We start from the raw sequence: 18,718 nt of genomic DNA, 5'->3' as shown, positions 1-18,718 counted from the left end.
TTTGGAATGATGAAAAAGTTCTGGAGATGGATGATGGTCATGGTTCTACAACAATATGAATGTACCTAATGCTCCTGAACTGTACACTTAATATTAAGATGGTAAGTTTTATATTATGAATATTTTACAATTAAAAAAATCCCCCAATCTATAACATACATTGGGAAAAGTACATTTTACCTGTATATTGTTTAACAAATAATCACCACCAAATATATGTATAATCACCACCTAGCCCCCAAAATGAAATATTATCAGTAACCTGTGTCCCTCCCCATCACAACCCTCTTTTCCTGAGTAAGCACTATCATGGCTCTAACATTTGCTTTTGAAAATCATACTGTGATGTGGTAATGCAGGATAAGTTAAATCTACACTACAACACGCTACAGAATATTTCTTTAAATTTCATTTTTTCCATAAGTGCAAAAAAAATCCCACTTAATAACTTTTAAATGCTCTTTCTCCCCTTCCTTTGCTCTTGAAACTTCATATTCTAAAACCTATTTTGGTGCCATAGTTGACCTCACCTGCAGTTTAATTTAAAAAAAAAAAAAAAAACCCACAACCTTCAGTGTAGATTTTCATTCCTCCCGCTCCCCCTTGCCTCCAACTACAAAGAAACAATGATTTAAACCCTTTGTGCCCTTTTAGAAAATTACACAGATACCCCATTGTGGAACCCTATAATCCCTTCGTGGAAAGGAAGAGATTAGCATATGAATACAAAGCAAAATGAATCCAGAATACAAAATGATCTACTGGATTGTGAAGCTCTTGTATTCTTAAAAATGTATTTATTTCCTCTTTTTGTATTGCCCCTTTAGTGGTCTTAGGGTTAAGGGAATTGAGCTTCCCTTTCTGGTTACCCGGAAAAGGATTAACAACAAAAAACAACAAAAAACAAAAAAACCACCAGATTCTAATAGGTGCAAAACCAACAGATGGCTCCCAGCGCCAGTGGAATCGCCAGTGGAATCTGCTACCCTCGACATGAGCTTGCTTGCCGGCGAGGAGTGTAGAAAGTGCTGTTCGCAGACTGCGTGGTGAAGGAGAGAAAGCGACAGAAGAGAGAGCCATAGTGCTGACGTTGAAGGCCCGGCCCTGTGAGGTTGCACAGGGTAAGTGGCGTTGGCCAGGCGGCAGCGGCGAAGGGGAAGGAAAGAGGATTTGAGCTGGGGGCGGGGCTTGCGGTACAGCGTGGCTCCTGATTGTTGGAGCGCGGCTGCCAATCTCGCAGAATCGCTCGGTTAACCAGTGCGCTGGCGAGACGCGCTCAGATATACTGAGTGAGCCCTGAGAAGCAGTCTCAGATCCTGACGGTGCAGCAGCCCGCAGCCTCAGCCAGGGAGTCCCAGCCGCTTTCAATGGAGGAGAAGCCCGGCCAGCCACAGCCTCAGCACCATCACAGCCACCACCATCCGCACCATCACCCTCAGCAGCAGCAGCAGCAGCCGCACCACCACCACCATTATTATTTCTACAACCACAGCCACAACCACCACCACCACCATCATCACCAGCAGCCTCACCAATACCTGCAGCATGGAGCCGAGGGCAGCCCCAAGGCCCAGCCAAAGCCGCTGAAACATGAGCAGAAACACACCCTCCAGCAGCACCAGGAAACGCCGAAGAAGAAAACAGGTCTGGGAGGGAGGACGGGTGGGGGAAGGGGGTTGGGGGTGGAGGACAGGGGAGATGGGGGTGGGGCTGGATCCGAAAAGCGCGGACGGGGTCGGGATGTGTGTGTGTGTGTGCCCTCCGGCTCTGGGGATGCCCCTTTCATTCTAGGGCTCGGGCTGAGCAATGGGGTTTGCAGCGCCCTCCTTCCCTCCAGCATGGGAGAGGCCCAGCCAGGCCAGCGTGACCTTCCCGGCCCGCGCCCCGGCTGAAGGGAGACCCACTGGGTCGGCCTTGCAAGTCCAACCTCATTATTCTTTTCCATTCACCTCTCTGCGTCCCTGGAGTTACCTCAATATGGGGGCCCTGAGATGGGGTAAACCTACCCCCAAAAAAATCCCTCGAGGTGTAACTCAGGAAGGCCTAGCGAATCCCGCCTCGGATGGTGTCGCGAGACCCTTTTGCAGGCGGCCAGGGGTGGGTAGGTAGGCTGAGTTGAGGAAGTGCCCCTCACCCGCCACCCCAAGCCCACCTGTGGCCTTGGGGCTCCCCATCTTGTTGGGGGGGGCTGTTGGGACCCCTCATCTCACGGGTCGTTTCCACCACTAGACGCCTTTTTTGGGCGCCGGACCCCGCAGTCTTGTCCCGCGGCTCCTCCCAAGGCTGGTGCCCCGGGCCCGCTCCCCCCAGAGCCGGCGCGGCTGGAATGTTCTCTCCTCCTCGCGGGGCCGCTTCCTGTCCGCCATGTTGGAAGCCGATTCCTGTCACCGACTCCGGCCCACTGAGGAGCGGGGGGGAAGGGTGTCGAGGGCCACACGGCGCGTCGGAGCTGGGTGACCTGGGATCACCACCGGCCGCCGCCTCGCCCCCTGCACTGCGGGGGCGCCGCCGCCCCCCGCTCCGCGGCCGCCCCTCCCCCGTCACCAGCCGGGGTTGTGTAACCCGGTGGCGGCGCGAGGCCCCGGGCGGGTCCCTGGGGTGAGGGGCGGGGGCGGTTGGGGTGGGGGAGGGAAGCGGCCACGAGGGGAGCGGCCTGCGCAGGGCCCCGCGCGCCAGCGGCCGCGTTTCCCGCTCCCGGGTGCGGCGGGAGGCGCGGGCAGTCGGGGCGGGGAGCCGGCCTCGAAGCGGAGCTGAGGGGGAAGGAGGCCGCGGGCGGCGGCGGCGGCCGCGGCGCTCCTAGGGGCAGGAGGCCTGGGGGGGCGGCGGGGGGATTCATTTTGGGTAGAGGCGGTGCCTGAGGCCGGGTGGGGTACCCAGCGGGAACCCAGCTCCCCGGTCACGAGTTTCTCTGCCACAGGAACCTCGTCTCCTGCCAGGTTCGCTCACGACTCCGCCTCTGAGGCTTTCACTTGGGCCTTTTCCTTCTAGCAGCTCATTTTCTACAAAAAAAAAAAAAAAAAAAAAAAAAAAATTAACAAAAACCTTGTTCCATTCCCCTCCCCAGCCGGCACTTACCTTCTGAGCTTGGGTAGTGTCTTTGAGGTGAGAGATTTTTTAAAATGTTAGGATGAGGAAGAGGGCGAGCTTTTTGACCCCCTTTCTTGTCCTTAAGGGTGAACCCAAGTGGCTCATCCATGAGGTTAGATTACTACCATCTTGCCTCGGATGAGGCTTCTCTCCATGTTAAAAAGAAAGGTGTTTTTTCGTATTTTAAAGTCGATATTGATCCCCAAACTAATATTAACAAACGAGAAATTGAGGGTAAAAGTCATGTAAGAAAGTATTTCACGAGAAGTAAGTTTAAAAGTTTATAACCCTCGCATATTTTGAAAAATAAGGGCTCTATATAAATCGAAGAGAAAGGAAGCATAAAGCGTATGTTAAACCCAGCGTATCAAATTTGATAGAAGGAATTGTTGAGAGCTGGAGAAAAACTAAGTGCTTTTTTAATTGCAGATTGTAACTTGAAGACTGAAATTAGAATGTCAGATTTTCCATTTTGGGAGTTCGTTAGGGACCCGATGGTATGCAACAGAAGTGAACACGTAACACACGAGTTAGGTGTTTAATCCTAAAGATTTAGAGCAGTTTAAAAACTGTTAGGGACTACATAACTAGATTTTTTTAGCATTAGATCTTGTTCAAAAGATGAGAAAATACTACCGTATTATGGCTGCGTAAGGCAATATTACTGTTGAGACTGAAAAATTGTATTTCATCGGTCAGGTAAATATACTCTTGCAAGACTTCTCTCTACATGTAGAAGCAGCCCCTAAACCATTCTAGGTGGTATTCCTCCAAATATTTCTTATCTCGGAAGACGTGGATAAAGAGGAGGAAACTGGAATTAGGAGTTTTGACAGAGTATAAACAATTTGGGACGAGTGTATGGTTTGGTCACAGTACTGTTGCTTTGACATGCATTATGCTAATAACTAAGAAAACATTGCAATATTTTTGAAATTTATCTGTAACATGTTGAGGTAGGCTTTTGTAACCCATTACTCACAAACCTAAAGAGGAACAGTTTTTTTTGTTTATCCAGAAGAGGGCGCAAGAGAAGGCCAAATGTGTTGAGTAATTTGTTTCTAATTGAAAAGCTAGATTTATCAGGACTCAAGTTTTGCTGAGTCTTTTGGAAGTAGGATTAGTATGTATAAGCAGCCCTAAATAATAAAAGCGCTAGGAGTCCTTTAATTTCTTAAATTTATTCTATAATGTTTACATTTTTCTTAAATATCTAAGATATAAAAAAATTTCTTTCTGGCATACTTTATACATACCAACAAGGTTGTCATGAGGAAAGTTTTATGTAGTTAAACGAGATTTTCTTTCTTTTTTTTGTTATTAAAACTTACAGGTGGGAGCACAGTGGCTTCTAAGCCGTTTTTTCATTGTTTGGTGAATTCTAATAGCTGAGTCACTACAAACTAGAATCTTAGGAGGAAGAATTCTAGTTAGTTTTGGTTCAGCTCAGTTTGGAGATTGGATTTTTTGCTATTTCAAGTTGCTCATCTTTAATTGAAATCTGAAAAGTTGTGACTAATGGGCCCAAGGATACAAACCTTTGTTTAACCTGTTGGTATGTTAAATGATATAGGTAGTCTTGTATTCCCTCCAGAGTTAGGTAATGTATGTTACATTTTTGAATTTTTTAAATGTGGCTTGAATTCCTGCAACAGGACAACATTAAAGGAACAAGAAGCTTAAAAGCGAAAAGTTACGCTATGAAATTAATGAATGTCAATGCAAAAGCTTATTTAAAACGTAACAGCTGGTTTCCAACTGTTTCCAAGTTATATCTATTAAAAATGATGACAGCCTTTATTTAGGGGACTTTCTGCTTTTGTTTCCTTTCTTTTTTTTTTTTTTTTTGAGGCAGAGTCTCACTCTGTGGCCTAGGCCGGAGTGCTGTGGCATGATCTCAGCTCACTGCAACCTCTGCCTCCCGGATTCAAGCGACTCTCCTGCCTCAGCCCCCTGAGTAGCCGAGATTACAGGAGTATGCTACCATGCCCAGCTAATTTTTTTTTTTTTTTTTTTTTTTTTTTTTTTGATTTTTAGTAGAGATGGGACTTCACCATATTGGCCAGACTGTTCTCAAATTCCTGACCTCAAGTGATTCACCTGCCTGGGATCCCAAAGTGCTGGGATTACTGATGTGAGCCACTGCTCCTGGCATTTTTCTGAGGAAAAAATAAACTTTTAGAAAACATTCTTCCTGTTTCATAGTTAAAATTGTGCCACCAAAAATTTGATTTGATTGGCTATCATAGCTTTTCCAGCACCCAAAAAATGTTAAAAAATGTAACCCTGTGGAATCTAAGAACTCTTTAAGAGTTCTAAGAAATCTTAAGAGGTTGGTGTGGTGGCTCTCACCTGTAATCCCAGCACTTTGGGAGGCCAAGGCGGGTCAAGAGGTCAAGAGTTTGAAACCAGCCAGGCCAACGTGGCGAAACCGGGCATTGTGGTGCATGCCTGTAATCCCATCTACTTGGGAGGCTGAGTCAGGAGAATCTCTTGAACCTGGGAGGTGGAGGTTGTGGTGAGCCGGGATCACACCATTGCACTCCAGCCTGGGCCACAGAGTGAGACTCTGTCTCAAAAAAAAAAAAGGAAAAAAATAACTCTATAAGATGTATTATCTCGTGGTACAAGTTTTGTGCCAGTCTGTTTTAGGAATGATTATGCCTTGAGTATATTTTCTTGGGTTACTTTAATACAGTAGAAGAAAATGCCTTTATTTGTTCAGTTTTAGTATTTGTACCTTTTTTTTTTTTTTTTTTTGAGACGGAGTCTCGCTCTGTCGCCCAGGCTGGAGTGCAGTGGTGCGATCTCCGCTCACTGCAAGCTCCGCCTCCCAGGTTCACGCCATTCTCCTGCCTCAACCTCCTGAGTAGCTGGGACTACAGGCGCCTGCCACCACGCCCGGCTAATTTTTTTTGCATTTCTAGTAGAGACGGGGTTTTACTGTGTTAGCCAGGGTGGTCTCGATCTCCTGACCTCATGATCCTCCCGCCTCAGGCTCCCAAAGGAGGCTGAGCCACTGCACCCGGCCATTGTACCTTTTTTTCTAATGTAGAATGAGTAAGTCTTGTTGTGAATCTAATAGACGTATACATTAAGTTATTTTGGAACAATGATTCTCAGACTTATAAAAATAGTGTTCCTATTAGAGTCCTCATTTCTGCTGCCTTAAATATGTAGAGTATCCTATTGTGTTTTTTTGTTTTTTGTTTTTTGTTTTTGAAACAGTGTTTTGCTCTTGTTGCCCAGGCTGGAGTGCAATGGCCCAATCTGGGCTCACTGCAACCTCTGCCTCCTGGATTCAAGCTATTCTCCTGCCTCAGCCTCCCAAGTAGCTGGGATTACAGGCGTGCACCACCATGCCTGGCTAATTTTGTATTTTTAGTAGAGACAGGGTTTCACCATGTTGGTCAGGCTGGTCTCGAACTCCTGACCTCAAATGATTCACCCACCTTGGCCTCCCAAAGTGCTGGGTGCCACTGCACCTAGCCTGTATATCTGTTTCTAATGAGTTGACCTCAGGATGCTTTTGTGAACATTTCATAAAAAGGTAGATAACTAATAGCACCATTTTGTTATAGTGAAAAACTATTTGCATTAGCTATAATAGAATTGACTTTTTATGGTGGTTGAAGGTTTTTTTTTCTTGAGAGAGGGTCTCACTTTGTCACCCAGGCTAGAAGGCAGTGGTGCCATCTCAGTACATGCTCACTGCAGCCTCGACCTCCGAGGTTCAAGCTATCCTCCTCCCTTAGCAGCCCCAGCTGGGAGTATAGGCACATGCCCCATGCCCAGCTAATTTTTGTGTTTTTAGTAGAGACAGGGTTTCTCCATGTTGCCCAGGCTGGTCTTGAACTCCTGAACTCAAGCAGTCTGCCTGCCTTGGCCTCCCAAAGTGCTAGGATTACAGACATGAGCCACTGGCAGTTGACGGTTTTTAATTAAACCTGAATACCATAACACTAAAAAATTAGATCCTTTTTATTGTAGTTTTGTTAAATATTTTCTCATCGCATCTTTTGAGTCAAGGCAGTATTGCATAGTGGTAGGAAACCATGGATTGCAGATAGACTGGAGGTCAGATTTCCAGTGACAGAACTGGAATTCTGTCAGTTGTCAGGATTGACAATTCATCTCTCAAAGTCTGTTTATCTAAATGTAAAATGAAGAAAATATGTTTTATAAAGGTTAGAAACATTGGTGCATAGATATTTTAATTTCACGTGTTAACAGTGTGATCCAATATCTGGGAAATGTCAAAATGAAATTTAAGAATACTTTAGAAAAAGTTCACACGTTTTAGATAGTTGTCTGATAGATGCATTGGAAACTGCTGATAGTGACTACCAGCTATTTATGGTTTTGTAGAAATGAAGTCTTTAATTTCCTTGTAATAATTACTGTTTCAATAAAACTTGATTTTTACCCAGAGGGTATCTCTGCTCTGAATTGTAAAGAAAATTTTAGGCCGGGTGCATGACTCACGCCTGTAATCCTAGCACTTTGGGAGGCCGAGGCTGGCGAATCATGAGGTCAGGAGATCAAGACCATCCTGGCTAACATGGTGAAACCCCATCTCTACTAAAAATCCAAAAAACATTAGCCGAGCGTGGTGGCGGGCGCCTGTAGTCCCAGCTACTCTGGAGGCTGAGGCAGGAGAATGACGTGAACCCAGAAGGCGGAGGTTGCAGTGAACCGAGATCATGCCACTGCACTCCAGCCTGGGCGACAGAGCGAGACTCCGTCTCAAAAAAAAGAAAATTTTATAACAGCCTTGTGAGAGTGATGGGTAGATTGATTTTGTTAGATGAGAGGTATTTGGCATACTGCTTAAGAGGTCTTTTTTTCTGGCCTCAGACTTTGCTTTGAATTTTGGCTCAGTTCTACCTCTTGCTTTGCTTAGCAGTAGATTGCATTTCCTAGTCTGTGAAATGGGGCTGACAAGTGTCTTCTCATAGAGATGTGAAATAATATAAAGCTACAGTTCATAGCATAGTGTCTAGCATACAGTAAATAAACATTTCTTAAATGTTAGGTATTAGTGTAATTTACATGTTGTGATTTTTTTTTTTTAATAAACCGTTTTTTTCCCTCCCCTAGGCTATGGTGAACTAAACGGTAATGCTGGAGAAAGAGAAATCTCTTTAAAGAACCTGAGTTCTGATGAAGCCACCAACCCTATTTCCAGGGTCCTCAATGGCAACCAGCAAGTTGTAGACACTAGCCTGAAGCAGACTGTAAAGGCCAACACCTTTGGGAAAGCAGGAATTAAAACCAAGAATTACATTCAGAAAAACAGTATGGACAAAAAGAATGGAAAGTCTTATGAAAATAAATCTGGAGAGAACCAGTCTGTAGATAAGTCTGATACTATACCAATTCCAAATGGTGTGGTAACAAATAATTCTGGCTATATTACTAATGGTTATATGGGTAAAGGAGCAGATAATGATGGTAGTGGATCTGAGAGTGGATATACAACTCCTAAAAAAAGGAAAGCTAGGCGCAATAGTGCTAAGGGTTGTGAAAACCTTAATATAGTACAGGACAAAATAATGCAACAAGAGACCACTGTCCCAACCTTAAAACAGGGACTTGAAACTTTCAAGCCTGACTATAGTGAACAAAAGGGAAATCGAGTAGATGGTTCGAAGCCCATTTGGAAGTATGAAACTGGGCCTGGAGGAACAAGTCGAGGAAAACCTGCTGTGGGTGATATGCTTCGGAAAAGCTCAGATAGTAAACCTGGTGTGAGCAGCAAAAAGTTTGATGATCGGCCCAAAGGAAAGCATGCTTCAGCTGTTGCCTCCAAAGAGGACTCATGGACCCTATTTAAACCACCCCCAGTTTTTCCAGTGGACAATAGCAGTGCTAAAATAGTTCCTAAAATAAGTTATGCAAGCAAAGTTAAGGAAAACCTCAACAAAACTATACAAAACTCTTCTGTGTCACCAACTTCATCTTCATCATCATCATCATCTACTGGGGAAACTCAGACCCAATCATCAAGTCGCTTGTCCCAGGTCCCTATGTCAGCGCTGAAATCTGTTACTTCTGCCAACTTTTCTAATGGGCCTGTTTTAGCAGGAACTGATGCAAATGTTTATCCTCCAGGGGGTCAGCCACTGCTAACTACTGCTGCTAATACTCTAACACCCGTCTCTTCTGGGACAGATTCAGTTCTCCAGGACATGAGTCTAACTTCAGCAGCTGTTGAACAAATTAAGACTAGCCTTTTTATCTATCCTTCAAATATGCAAACTATGCTGTTGAGCACAGCACAAGTGGATCTGCCCTCTCAGACAGATCAGCAAAACCTGGGGGATATCTTCCAGAATCAGTGGGGTTTATCATTTATAAATGAGCCCAGTGCTGGCCCTGAGACTGTTATTGGGAAGTCATCAGAGCATAAAGTGATGGAGGTGACATTTCAAGGAGAATATCCTGCCACTTTGGTTTCACAGGGTGCTGAAATAATTCCCTCAGGAACTGAGCATCCTGTGTTTCCCAAGGCTTATGAGCTGGAGAAACGGACTAGTCCTCAAGTTCTGGGTAGCATTCTAAAATCTGGGACTACTAGTGAGAGTGGAGCCTTATCCTTGGAACCCAGTCATATAGGTGACCTGCAGAAAGCAGACACCAGTAGTCAAGGTGCTTTAGTGTTTCTCTCAAAGGACTACGAGATAGAAAATCAAAATCCTCTGGCCTCTCCTACGAACACTTTGTTAGGCTCTGCCAAAGAACAGAGATACCAGAGAGGCCTAGAAAGGAATGATAGCTGGGGTTCATTTGACCTGAGGGCTGCTATTGTATATCACACTAAAGGTAACTCATTTGTTTCCTATGCAAAGATTTTTATTGGCCAATTTAGTATATTTATATTAAGAATTTTAAGAGAATTAGTTGTTCATATTAAGAGTATTTTAAGAGAATGACAATGTGGATAAGAAACTAACATCAAACTGATTCAGGGTCTTTGGAACTAGTATGATTAAAACTTAGAAGAAATGTTCACTTTTCCAACTTAAAATGGTTTTTAAAAATACAAACATAATTGATCTACCTGGTTCAAAGAAGTGAGGAGAACTTGCTTAAAGGTGTTGATGTTATATTTTCTTTTGACCGAGTGCTTTAAAAAAAATTTTATTGAACATATGTTCTCCTTCCTTTGCTTTTTTGTTTCTCCTTTGCTTTTTGTTTGTTTTTTCTTTGAGAGGGAGTCTCACTCTGTTGCCAGGCTGGAGTGCAGTGGTGTAATCCCGGCTCACTGCAACCTCCACCTCCCAGGTTCAAGCGATTCTCCTTCCTCAGCCTCCTGAGTCGCTGAGATTACAGGCACGTGCCACCACGCCCGGCTAGTTTTTGTATTTTTAGTAGAGATGGGGTTTCACCGTGTTGGCAGGATGGTCTCGATCTCTTGACCTTGTGATCCACCTGCCTTGGCCTCCCAAAGTGCTGGGATTACAGGTGTGAGCCACCGCGCCCAGCTTCTTGTTTGTTTTTGAGACGGAGTCTCTCTTGCCTAGGCTGGAGTGCAGTGGTGGGATCTCGGCTCACCGCAGCCTCTGCCTCCTGGGTTCAAGTGATTTTCCTGCCTCAGCCTCCCGAGTAGCTGGGATTACAGCCATGTGCCACCATGCCCAGCTTATTTTTGTATTTTTAGGAGACTGGTTTCACCATGGTGGCCAGGCTGGTCTCAAACTCCTGACCTCGTGATCTGCCCCCCTCTGCTTCCCAAAGTGCTGGGATTACAGGTGTGAGCCACTGCGCCCAGCTTCTTTGCTTTTTGTATCATATGCTTCTTTATTAGTGAGCCCATTTAGTAGTTCTAATTTGCTTAAAATGAGTAGAAGCACTATTTTTGAAGAGGAGTCTGATAAGTCTTAAAAGGAGTAATGGATGCCAATTTGTAACTAGAAAATAAGTTAGACAAATTACAATGTCAAGCATGATAAGCATAGTCAAGACCAGGCTCTTGGGAGTCTCCTTTTTATAGCCCCAAAGCCCAAGTTTAAAGGGAACGAGATATCTTTCAAGTTTCACGCTAGTAACTCTCTTTCTTTTCTTTTTTTTTTTTTTGAGATGGAGTCTCGCTCTTGTCGCCCAGGCTGGAGTTCGGTGGCGTGATCTTGACTCACTGCAACCTCTGCCTCCCGGGTTCAAGCGATTCTCCTGCCTCAGCCTCGCACATAGCTGGGATTACAGGCGCCCACCATCACGCCTGGCTAATTTTTGTATTTTTAGTACAGACGGGGTTTCCCCATGTTGGCCAGGCTGGTCTCAAACTCCTGACCTCAGGTGATCCACCCACCTGGGTCTCCCAAAGTGCTGGGATTACAGGTGTGAGCCACTGTGCCGGGCCTCATGTTAATAACTTTCTTAGAATGTGATATGTTTGTGTCTTAAAGAAAATTTTGCTGTATGGCATAACTCTAATCTAAATCTTTAGAGCAAATAATGAGGTTTAACGAATGATGTTTATATCCTTTTGCTTTTGAGAACAGTGGGTTTCAGTATTCCCGTACTTTGCTATGTCTTCCTCCCTTCTCTAACAGAAATGCATACTCCATGCATGCATGTACACACTTAGTACATAGTGTATATTCCCATTTTAATAGTGGTTCATTTAGGCAGTGACTTGCAGGGAAGGGGGACCATACCAGATTGTGGGAATTAGGTCATTACCATATTCTCTCTGGAAGAAATATTGCCTGAGAGATGAATAACAAAGCAATTTATGTGACTTTTAAGCATATTTCCTAGTCTGCATACCTTTCCTTATCTGCAAGCTGGAAGACTTGAGTATAATAAATAGATGTCCTTTTAATATTATTTTACTTCCTTAAAAATGGAAGTAGTAGAATTGCTTAATGGAAGTTTTAAGAGTAGGAATTCTCAAAGATAACATTTACCTGATTTCACTTGTTCTCCAGCTCTGCTCTTTGGAGGTAAATATAGGAGTTGGTTGTTTTAGGAATATTAGGACAAAAAGAAATGCTTCATTTTTTAAGACATGTATTGTACATTAGTTAGCCTCTGCCGGGGGAGTTGGGTTTTTTGGTATTGCTTTCTGTGCCGTCTGCCCTCTAGAGACTGTCACTAGAAAATGTTTACCCAAGTATTTTGCACTGGTGATCATTGTGTGAGCCTGAGAGGATATCTGGTTGTGTTATGTTCTCTTACCATCTCCAAAAAAATTGTAGGAGGCCCAGTGTGCTGGATCATGCCTGTAATCCCGGCACTTTGGGAGGCTGAAGTGGGAGGATCACTTGAGCTCAGGAGTTTGAGGCCAGCCTGGGCAACAATGTGTAGTCCCAGCTACTTGGGAGGCTTAGGAGGAAGGATCACTTGTGCCTGGGAGATCCAGGTCTGCAGTGAGCTATGATTGCACCACTGCACTCGAGCCTGGGCAGCAGAGTGAGACCCTGTCTTTCAAAACAAAACAACAAAACGTGGGATATGCTCCCTTAGGTGACTGGTTAATAGTTTTATGTACAATTTCTATTATGTGGAATTGCAGGCCATTTTTAAATGGGAATGTTAACTTGCATTATTCTTTATACATTTTCCCTATCCATGGGCTAACTGAATATGAAATCAATGGTCTTTAGATAAGCTGAATACCCCTATATGGGTGCAGTTATATTTAGTTTTGCTGGTGTTAATGAAAAAATTTGCTTTAGATAAAGTGTGTCATCTTGAGTTTTGTATTTGGACATGATTGGAAATTAATCAGATTGGCATCAAAATTTTTACCCCTCTAGAACAATAAATAATATTCAGTTCAATTAGGTTCCAGAGTAGCAAGTTCTTTGAATTCCTGCCAAATGTTGATTAGTCCATGAGTGGTCCATTGGCCCACTCATTTTTCTTTACTTGAATTAGATTTGAAGATCTTTTATAAGTGAAGGCTTTTTTTTTTTTTAAGTCAAACTCTAGAAGAAGTCATAATCAGTTGGGCTACTGGAATATCCTTTAAGAACATCTGTATTATTTTCTTTGTGCTTTAGTGTAGTCTTCAAATGTTCAGTAGTAATCTCTAAGTGAGTTGAAGTTGGGCTTAGAATTGGAAGTTTTCTGCATTTCTCCTAACTTCAAAAATAAGCTGTTCAGCAACTTAATTTGGAAATAGTGGGTAAGAGAGTACATTATGTCACTTCTTTGGGAATGGTGTGCTATTTATTTATATAAAGGAAGGTATTTTTATTTTATTTTGTTATTGTTGTTGTTGTTTGTTTGTTTTGAGACGGGGTCTTAGTCTGTTGCCCAGTCTGGAGTGCAGTGTTGCAATCTTGGCTCACTGCAACCTCTGCTGCCTAGGTTCAAGTGATTCTCCTGCCTCAGCCTCCTGAGTAGCTGGGATTACAGGTGCACACCACCATGCCTGGCTAATTTTGTATTTTTAGTAGAGATGGGGTTTTACCATGTTGGTCAGGCTGGTCTCCTGACCTCGTGGATCCACCTGCCTTGGCCTCCCAAAGTGCTGGGATTACAGGTGTGAGCCACTGCACCCAACAAAGAAAGGTGTTTATTTGACTCAAGGTTTTGGCAGCTGGGAAGTCCAAGTGCATGGTGGCGGCTTCTGGCAAGGGCTTTTTTTTTTTTTTTTTTTTTTTTTTTTTTTTTTTTTTTTTTTTGAGACGGAGTCTTGCTCTGTCGCCCAGGCTGGAGTACAGTGGCCCACTCTCGGCTCACTGCAAGCTACGCCTCCCGGGTTCTCGCCATTCTCCTGCCTCAGCCTCCCGAGTAGCTGGGACTACAGGCGCCCACCACCACGCCCAGCTAATTTTTTGTATTTTTAGTAGAGACGGGGTTTCACCGTGGTCTCGATCTCCTGACCTTGTGATCCGCCCGCCTCGGCCTCCCAAAGTGCTGGGATTACAAGCGTGAGCCACCACGCCCGGCTAGGACTTTTTTTTTTTTTAATACAGAAACTTTTTAGATTAAGTGTAAATGTAATACGGATTTTTAAAAATGTGAGTGTTAGTACAGTTGAGGGTATGAAGTAAAGATACAATAGAGCATAAAAGGGATTTGTGTGGATTCTGATTCTTGGGATTTTCCTTTTAGCCTTTTTTTTTTTTTAATTAAAGAGACAGGATCTCATTGTCACCCAGGCTGGAGTGCAGTGGCACTATCATAGCTCACTGTAGCCTTGAACTCCTGGGCTCAGGTGATCCTCCTGCCTCAGCCTCCTGAATGGCTGGGACAGCAGGTGTGTACCGCAATGCCTCGCTAATTTTTTTATTTTTATTTTTTGAGATGAAGTCTCCCACTGTTGCCCTGGCTGGAGTGCAGTGGCGTGATCTCAGCTCACTGCACCCTCTGCCTCACAGGTTCAAGAGATTTCTCCTGCCTCAGCCTCCCTAGTAGCTGAAATTACAGGCATGAGCCACTGTGCCCGGCCGCCCAGCTAAGTTTTGTGTGTGTATATATGTATATAGTGATGGTGGTGTCTCTGTTTTTTTTTTTTTTTTTTTTAGACGGGGTCTCGCTCTGTCACCCAGGCTGGAGTGCAGTGGCCAGATCTCAGCTCACGGCAAGCTCTGCCTCCCGGGTTCACGCCATTCTCCTGCCTCAGCCTCCCGAGTAGCTGGGACTACAGGCGCCCGCCACCTCGCCCGGCTAGTTTTTTGTATTTTTTTTTTTTAGTAGAGATGGGGTTTCACCGGGTTAGCCAGGATGGTCTCGATCTCCTGACCTTGTGATCCACCCGTCTCGGCCTCCCAAAGTGCTGGGATTACAGGCTTGAGCCACCGCGCCCGGCCAATGTGTCTCTGTATTTTATCTAGTCTGGTCTTGAACTCTTGGCCACAAGGGATCCTCCTGCCTCAGCCTCCCAAAGTGCTAGAATTACAGGTGTGGGCCACCATGCCTGTCCTAACTCTTTTTTTTTTTTTAGACGGAGCCTCACTCTGTCACCCAGGATGGAGTGCAATGGTGCGATTTTGGCTCGCTGCAACCTCTGCCTCCTGGGTTCAAGTGATTCTGCCTCAGCCTCCCAAGTAATGCGGATTACAGGCGTGTACCACCATGCCTGGCTAATTTTTTGTATTTTTAGTAGAGATGGGGTTTCGCCATGTTGGCCAGACTGGTCTTGAACTCTTGACTTCAAATGATCCGTCTACGTTCACCTCTGAAAGTGCTGGGATTACAGGCGTGAGCCACTGTGTCCGGCCTAATTTTTGTATTTTTTTTTTTTTTTTTTTTTTTTTGAGACGGAGTCTCACGCTGTTGCCCAGGCTGGAGTGCAGTGGCGCGATCTCGGCTCACTGCAAGCTCCGCCTCCTGGGTTCACGCCATTCTCCTGCCTCAGCCTCCTGAGTAGCTAGGACTACAGGCGCCCGCCACCGCGCCCGGCTAATTTTTTGTATTTTTAGTAGAGACGGGGTTTCACTGCGGTCTCGATCTCCTGACCTTGTGATCCGCCCGCCTCGGCCTCCCAAAGTGCTGGGATTACAGGCTTGAGCCACCGCGCCCGGCCAATTTTTGTATTTTTAGTAGAAATGGGGTTTCACCATGTTGGCCAGACTTGTCACAAACACCTGACCTCAAGTAATCTGCCTGCCTCGGCCTCCCAAAGTGCTGGGATTATAGGCATAAGCCACCACACCTGGCTCCGATGGCTTTTTTTTTTTTTTTTTTTTTTTCTTTTTTTTTGAGACGGAGTCTCGCTCTGTCGCCCAGGCTGGAGTGCAGTGGCCGGATCTCAGCTCACTGCAAGCTCCGCCTCCCGGGTTTACGGCATTCTCCTGCCTCAGCCTCCCGAGTAGCTGGGACAACAGGCGCCCGCCACCTCGCCCGGCTAGTTTTTTGTATTTTTTTTTTTTAGTAGAGGTGGGGTTTCACCGTGTTAGCCAGGATGGTCTCGATCTCCTGACCTCGTGATCCACCGGTCTCGGCCTCCCAAAGTGCTGGGATTACAGGCTTGAGCCACCGCGCCCGGCCTCTGATGGCTTTTTTAAGAGACAGCGTCTCACCCCATGACTCAGGCTGGAATGCAGTGGTACGATCCTAGCTCACTGCACCCTTTGAACTCCTGGGCTTAAGGGATCCTCCCTCCTCACCTCCTGTGTGTGTAGCTGGGACCATAGGTTCATGCCACCACCCATGTTGTCTGGGCTGGTCTGGAATTCCTGCCCTCAAGTGATCCTTCTGCTTCAGCCTCCTTAAGTATTGGGATTACAGGCATGAGCTACCATGTCTAGTTTGTGATGGCTGTTAGTGTATGTACCTGAGACATATAACTGCCTTCTTAAAAGTTGTTATCTCGGTCATTTGAAGCCAAGTCTTTTGAAATAATAATTGATATGAGTTGTGTGTTTGGTCAGAGTGCCAGTTTGAACTGGGTTGATCTGTCTTGCATGGCTGTTATGGCACTGAAGTATATGAAGCATTTGAAATGCTGACATTTTGATCTATTCATTTTAAAGTAGGCTGGGGCCGGACATGGCTCACACCTGTAATCCCAGCACATTGGGAGGCCGAGGCGGGTGGATCACCTGAGGTTAGGAGTTTGAGACCAGCCTGGCCAACATGGCGAAACCCCATCTCTACTGAAAATACAAAAATTAGCCAGGCATAGTGGTGCAGGCCTGTAGTCTCTGCTAATTGGAAGGCTGAGGTGGGAGAATCGCTTGAATCTGGGAGGTGAAAGTTGCAGTGAGGCCGAGATCTCACCACTGCAGTCTATCCAGCCTAGGAGACAGCGAGATTTCATCTCAAAAAATGAAAATAAATATAGTCTGCATACTGTGGCTCTTGCCTATAATCCTAGCATTTTTGAAGGCTGAGGCAGAAAGATCGCTTGAGCCAAGGAGTTTGAGATCAGCCTGGGCAACATAGCGAGTCCTGATTGCTACAAAAAAATTTTAAGCATTAGCTGGGCATGGTGGCATGTGGAGGCTGAGATAGAGGATATCACCAAGCCCAAGAGGTCAAGGATACAGTGAGCCATAATCATGCTGTTGCACTCAAGGTTATGCAACAGAGTGAGACCCTGTCTCAAAAACAAAACAGTTGGTATTAAGCAATTGCTTACAGGTCTATGTTCACGTAAATTAATATGGCACCAATTTGGGTAGACTGGAAGCCATTTTTCTATTGACTAGAAGATCAGTTTCTTGGAATAGTGCAGGCAGAGGTATAATAAAGGTTTTCTGCTTTGTATTTTCAACCATGTAAATGATCTGAAGTTTTAAAAATCATTTTTTTAAAAAGCTTTTAGATTGGGAAAGGGCATAAGGGAATGGATAAGATTACATCAACAAGATTTAGGAAATAGAATATGAAGAGACAAATTATGATTAATCCATAAAATTGACAGGGACTAGGTATAGTTGACATTTGTTTACAGAAGGATCTGAATATTAAATTTTCTCTTCTAAACACAATGTGAATATTTTCACATTTGCTGCATTTTATTGAAATTGCTACCTGAATGCCTATGGCATCACAGCTGTCTTCCTAATAATCTTATTAATGTGCACCTGCAAATTTTACAGTTTTAAGGTTTGCTTTGGTTTTAGCCCTGGTTGGATTCCCTAGATTTGAAAAGGATCCCTGTTTATGAGGATATAATAATGTGGGACATATAGGAATGAATGTAACAAATAATTACTAATTTGGTATAAGATCTCCATTCTCCCAGTGAAAGAATTCATACTGGCTGTTTAGCACCCATACTGGCTTCTTGATGTGTCATGATGTCTGCTTTATGAATACAGTAATAATAAATTCACCTTGATACTGGTGAAAGATCACTTGTAAGGAACTTATGGAAGTTAAAATTTAACTTCCAGATTTCACTAGCTTAAGTCCTGAGTGTGAGGGAAATAACCATCTATGCTGTAAGAAGAGCAGACACTATTACTGTAATGGTAGTAGCAAAACCAGAAATTGTTTATTACTACTATAGTAGTAGCAGTTCCATTCCAAGCAACTTTTACCCTTATAAAGTACATGGGATTAGAATAAGTAGAGCAGTAGAAAAGAGAAAAATAACAAAAACAACCTGAGTTCTGAGTTTCTATTTAGGGGTAGTCTGGATAATTCTTATCCTGGTTTGTTGTAGCTTCAGAGAAGAGTTCATTAAGGGGTCTACTGAAAAGGTGGTGACTTCTTACTGTCTTAATTCAGAATTACTTGAAAACATGCTGTTCTCTTCTCTTCTCTTCTCTCTTTTCTTTTGCTTTCTTTCGCTTCCTTTCCCTTTCCTTTTCCCTTTCCCTTTTCGACAGAATTTCACTCTTGTTGCCCAGGCTGGAGTCCAATGGCGTGATCTCGGCTCACTGCAACCTCTGCCTCAAGTGATCTGCCTGGGCTCAAGTGATCTGCCTCAGCCTCCTGAGTAGCTGGGATTACAGGCGTGCATCACCACGCTCGGCTAATTTTGTATTTTTAGTAGACACTGAGGTTTCACCATGTTGGTCAGGCTGGTCTCAAAAACTCCTGACCTCTGGTGATCCACCCACCTTGACCTCCCAAAGTGCTGGGTTTAGAGCCATAAGCCACTGCACGTGGCCTGAAAACATGGCTATATTTCTCTCTGGGTATTGTCAAACTGAAAAAGGGTGGTAGAAATTTCTGACAAGCTTCTTTGTAAAAGAATAGGCAAGTATGGCAGACTGGT

General features: G+C 44.5%; 1 protein-coding gene across 1 annotated transcript in view; it reads left to right on the top strand.

The window, feature by feature from the left end:
* The first annotated feature begins 1,096 nt into the window (after positions 1 to 1,096).
* Positions 1,097 to 18,718, top strand: part of LOC105476637 (nuclear FMR1 interacting protein 2) — a 40,098-nt gene continuing 22,476 nt past the window's right edge. Inside the window, exons 1-2 of the mRNA XM_011732738.3 lie at positions 1,097 to 1,644; positions 8,188 to 9,912. Coding sequence (XP_011731040.1) covers positions 1,368 to 1,644; positions 8,188 to 9,912 — 2,002 coding nt within the window. The 5' untranslated portion in view covers positions 1,097 to 1,367. The remainder of the gene's footprint in view (positions 1,645 to 8,187; positions 9,913 to 18,718) is intronic.

Source organism: Macaca nemestrina, chromosome 17 (genome assembly GCF_043159975.1).
Source record: "Macaca nemestrina isolate mMacNem1 chromosome 17, mMacNem.hap1, whole genome shotgun sequence".
In the NCBI taxonomy this organism is placed as follows: domain Eukaryota; kingdom Metazoa; phylum Chordata; class Mammalia; order Primates; family Cercopithecidae; genus Macaca; species Macaca nemestrina.
The sequence above is the reverse complement of the archived record's forward strand: the minus strand, read 5'-3'. Positions and strand labels throughout refer to the sequence as shown.